We start from the raw sequence: 5,125 nt of genomic DNA, 5'->3' as shown, positions 1-5,125 counted from the left end.
AACACAGGAATGGGCTCATTTAGTAATTAAGAGGAGTCAGAGGAATGGCCCAGTGCCCCCCTGTGGTGTTGGTGCTGAGAAAACCACTCTCTCCTCACTCTCTCTGTGTCTGCTCGTGGGAAATGGGGGCTACTGTAAAGGACAGCGAGGCCTTTACTGGGCTGTCGGGGAGCTTGCGTGGTGGACGCTCTCTGCAAAACTGTCAACATCCCACCGTCCGAGCCCCCAGAGCTGCCACCGTCTCCTCCAAGAAGGAGATGGATTACAGCCACTCTGGAGCAGCAGATACACCTTTCCAGCTTTAAAACGGACGGGGCCGTGGTGCCGTGTAGCTCTGCATCCGCTGGATGTTTGTACAGATGGGCCGGCGGCCTCGGGGAGTACTTCTCATTATGCTTAAATGAAATCTGGTGGAGTTGCAGGACGAGAGAGACTGAGACCGAGACCAGGGGAGGGTTTTCTTTTCTTTTTTTTGTGTTTTTTTTTGTGTGTTTGTTTTCTTTTTTAGAGCTGTGATATCAGATACATTTTTGTCCGACGTGGTGCAACATCTCCTGACCAGTCACAGTCGTGGTCGCGCTGACTCATGCAAATAAGCAAAAGTTCACAAATGTTGCTGGCGAGAAGGATGACGTGACGCCGCCAGCCCCCAGCAGTTTAGCTTATGAATGTCTCCTGCATCTCCTCCCCTATCTGGAGGAGACATGTTGTGTGTGTGAAGTGTGTGGAGTGAACATGTGTGTGCGTGTGTGTGTAGATTCAGTCTGCAGCATCAGTACGAGTTGCCCACCAGCGGCGTGTTGTTCTTTTTCCGGTCCTGAGACTGCGAGCGACTGTGCGACTTCTTGTTGCGCTGCGGCTTGGGCAGCTCCTTGGCCACCGACTGGTTGTGGTGAGGCCTGAAGCGTTTGCACTTGCAGGAGGTGACCACGCGGATTTTGTAAGTCCGTGTGTTGCCGTTGGGACACTGCAGCTGGACCCTCCGCGTCCGGGAGTGCGCCGGGATGCAGCGGTAGTCCGAGCCGTTGCCGCTCCTCCACCACTTGCCCCGGCCGATGGAGTTGGGCATGAGGTGGGCCGGCATGCACTGGCCCGAGCACACCAGCTCCCGGACGGGTTTGGCGCTGCGGCAGGATCCGTCGGTGATGTAACGGGTGGAACGCAGCTCCCTGCAGCTCAGCTCCGAGACACCTGGGTAGAAGAGCAGGATATCACCGTTACAACTCGTGGCTTCGGCCCAAAACAAACACTTTGATGTGCCGCACACACACCGAGGCGGGGACAGGTTAACCGCTTCGGCCCTCGATTTCTGCTCATGAACTCAACCGTCGTGTTATTTAGTTAGAAAAAGGAAAAGAAAAAAGAGGAAACAAAGGAGCCAAAGAAAACTGGAGCAGGCAGCACATTCTCATTTCCAGTTGACACGTTGTGCAACACGAAAAGTGCAGCCGAAAAATTTCACCTTTCGCTTTAATTCAGCAATTTGTGCAGTTTAAAGAGGGCAGTTTTAACCCCGAGGAGATCAGATGGTGAGATTGTGTATCTGATTCATGGTGCGATCATTAGCTGACGATGGAGGCTTCACAAAAGAAAATCCAGCTGGCAGCAATCAGCTGATAGCAAATCCAGACCAGAGGGCCATTAAACAGCTCAATCAAACCTAATGGAGGTTTTTTTTTTTTGGGTTGGGGGGGGCTGGAAGGGAAAAGCTGGCACAGGAGGAGCGCTGGCCCTCAAGGAAACGTATGTGGTGATGGAAGAGTAAATAGCTGTCTGGTTATTTTAAGGCAGCGCTAAGTTGCAACTGTACAACTTTTTGAAACACACTGGAGATCGGCCAGACTGATTTGAAACAACGCGCTCGGCCTGTAATCCTATATGTCAGCCACAGCTTTTTAACGGCACTGTGCATGAGTTATTGTCCTGTATGTGTGTCTGTGTATGTGTGTGTGTGTGTGTGTGTGTTTTTTACAAGCAGCGTGTAAAAAAGACGGGCAAAGAGGAACCGTCGGTTAAGAAATGATACACTCGGAGAGGGATCTGTTTTCCTCTGTGGCTTTCTTCGCAAAAAAAAGGGCTGAACAAAGGATTTATGTGAGGTGACTTCTTTTCTTTTTTCCCTCCCCATGAGAACCTGATCTAGTGTTATTCTGCTGAAGCCACCACACCGCACCGCAGCAGTGTACGGTGTCCACACACACACACACACACACACTTAGTAAGTGAGTGGGGCAGTGGTTTTGTTTGTACCAATTACCACAGGTTGTCTTGTTCACGTTTCCTGCTCTGCTCTCGACTTGTCAGCCTGAGGAGAGGCTTCACTTCACTAATGAGGGGCGGCCTGCAGAGGAAGGGAAGGAAGAAGCATCACAGACTAAAGGAGACCACTGTCAGGGGTTTTTGCTCCTCTCCGAGCCCTGGGAGAGGAGCTGCAGCTGGAGGGGGGGGGGGGGGGGGGGGTGAAAGCCTCCGAGACGGACGAACGGAGGAAATAATCCCCGTGAAACCCATCACGTATTCCTGCTTATCCATATGAAAACAAGGAGGATGCTGCTGCTGGGTTGTTTTTTCCAGCCCTTTTTTGGAGACTGGTTTTTAAAATAAATAAGTAATAATAATAATAATAATAATAATAATAATAATAAAGCATGATCTCCTTTAAGGTGTGGATTCACCGCCTCCTCTCATCTCATCTCCTGAGGTGTTAAGATCCTCAAACGTCTCACTAACGGCTCCTGACTTGTTAATTCCCCCCTCGTCAGCTGATGGTCCTCTAATGTAATCAATCATCTCCTCCTCTGATCTCTCCTCCTCCTCCCTCTCCTCCTCTCTTTCTCTCTTTGAGTGGCTCTGATTAAACAACGGCTAAATTACGTGAGAGCTTCTTTTCTTTTTGCTTTTTCTTGCACCACCCATCTCGAATCGTGAGATTATCCCACATGCACGGCTCAATCAGAACGAACAACCTTTACTGGCCACAGGTGGGAATCATTCACAAAGGCAGTGTTGCATTTAAAAAGCAATTTCCAAACCCACCAATCCCCCCATACCCCCCCACACTCTCCTCAACACACACCACCACCACCACCACCACCACCAGCCGATGAACAAACTGTGGGTTTTTCTATTGGGGAGACATGCTGTTGTAATCAAATAGTTATGCTGGAAGTAGAGCTTGACTAATAGTATAAAGAGAGAAGGAAATAAAGTGGAGGACAACGTGAATAAAGCCCTGATGTCTCTGTGAACGCTCCACTTGAAAACTGTGTGTGTGAGAGAGCAAGACAGTGTGTGTGTGTGTAGGGGAAGAAACCACAAGAATGTGTGTATAAGCCGCTCTCATCACCCTCAACTTTGGCAGCGGATTAAGCAAGAAAACAGTGAAACACTCTTCCCACACGGAGGAGCTGCTCTTGATCAGGGAGCCAGTGTGAAAATGAAGTGAGATTAAAAAAACACAGGTTGTTTTGTTTAAGATCAGACTCTCACACACACTCACACACTCACACACATATATATATATCCATATTCTACCACAAGAGCCTGTTTGAAACTATTCAAGATTTTCTCCTTTAGATCAGATAATTAAACATCAGGGCGACTTATCAAGTGGATCTCGATTGAATTAAGTATCTTATTTAAAATCTCTTATTTTGAAATTTTTCCAAAATAAAACATCTTAATTCTAAATATGAATTTACACCGGAATAAAATCTAAGCTCCACTGGCTTCACCTCTACATGTCTTTATTCTAGGCTATTCCCGTTTTACGCACAAGGAGCCAAATAAAGCCCAAATTAAATTACTTATACAGTATATTTTTCAATTCTAACACAATATTAATGATAAAGCTGCATCTTTCTATTCCATTTCTTCCCAAACAAACAAACAAACACACCCATCTATCTATTTCTAAGTGGTTAACTGAACTTGGACACTTACTGAAGGAGACGGTGTTGGCGCCTCTCCCGCCGTGTTTCGCCCTGTTGTTCATACTGTTACTGCTGCTGTTACTGTTACTGTTACTGTTGCCTCCTCCGTTATTGTTGTTATTGTTGTTCGCCTGCGGCATCGCCTCCTCCGCCGCCGCCGGTGTCCGCGTGTTTTCTCCTCTGTACTCCGGTAAAATCTCCGTGGCGTCGTTCTTTAGTACCTTCCAGCCGCGCACGGCGGTGCAGCATCCCTGCAGCAGCAGCAGCAGCAGCAGCGCCGAGCTGGAGAGCAGGAGGGCCGGAGACACCTGCATGCTGGTCGGCGCGGAGAGAGGAGGAGGAGGAGGAGGAGGGGGTGGATGAGGAGGTGGGAAATAATGATTTAAAAAAAAAATTGAAACACACACTCACTTATTCTCACTCACACACTTTGTCTCGCACACACACACAAGCGCGTCTATATCTGTATATCTGTATAGTAAGAGATGCCCCGTGCAGTCTGGACAGGTCGGTCAGTCACTTCCACCTCAGAGCGAAGAGAGAAGAGGCACACGCGGTATTTAAGCCAAGGCGAAGTTGTCGTGAAGGCGGACAATTAAAGAGCTGACACCGAGTGGGAGGGGTCGGACCTGGGAGAGAGAGATTCATTGAGAAAGTGGGAGGAGGAGGAGGGGGAGAGAGAGAGAAAGCGAGAGAGAGAGGGTTGTATGAAGAGAGGAGAGGAGGGAAAGGAACAAGAGTAGGAGCAAAAGAGGCAGAAAGTGAAAGGATAAGAAAGAGGGAAAAGATGAGACAAATTAGAAAGTAAGAGGAAGAGGAGGAGAAGAGGAGGAAGGAAGACAGGATGAGAGATGGGAAGAAATAGGAGGATAAGAAAAGCAATGAACAGGAGGAGAGGAAAAAGAAGAGAAGTAGAAAAGTGAGAGTATAAAAAGGGAAGGATGATGGGAAAAGACGAGGAGGAGAAGGAGGAGGAGGAGAGGAATAAGAAAAGACAGGAGAGAAGAAATGGGAAGAAAACAGGAGAGATGAGAAGAAATGAGAGAAAGGGGAAAGCAAGAGAAGCAGAAATGGAAAGAAAAGAGGAGAAATAAAGGAGATAGAAAGGCAGGATAGTGGGAAAAGATGAGGAGGAGAGGAAGGGGAAAGTAGAAGAAACATGGAGAGCAAGAGGAGAAAAAATGAGAGGGAAA

General features: G+C 48.0%; 1 protein-coding gene across 1 annotated transcript; it reads right to left on the bottom strand.

Annotated features, from left to right (window-relative positions):
• Positions 1–748: 748 nt before the first annotated feature.
• Positions 749–4,306, bottom strand: sost (sclerostin). The gene is made up of 2 exons (XM_085761761.1): positions 3,943–4,306; positions 749–1,191 (listed from the first exon to the last, which is right to left on the bottom strand). Exons 1-2 carry the CDS (start codon positions 4,244–4,246, stop codon positions 773–775), a joined length of 723 nt encoding a protein of 240 aa, XP_085617887.1. The 5' UTR covers positions 4,247–4,306; the 3' UTR covers positions 749–772.
• Between the last annotated feature and the right edge of the window lie 819 nt (positions 4,307–5,125).

The sequence above is a fragment of the Trachurus japonicus genome, chromosome 19, assembly GCF_045865225.1.
Source record: "Trachurus japonicus isolate A0001 chromosome 19, Traja_1.0".
Taxonomy (NCBI): Eukaryota; Metazoa; Chordata; class Actinopteri; order Carangiformes; family Carangidae; genus Trachurus; species Trachurus japonicus.
The sequence above is the reverse complement of the archived record's forward strand: the minus strand, read 5'-3'. Positions and strand labels throughout refer to the sequence as shown.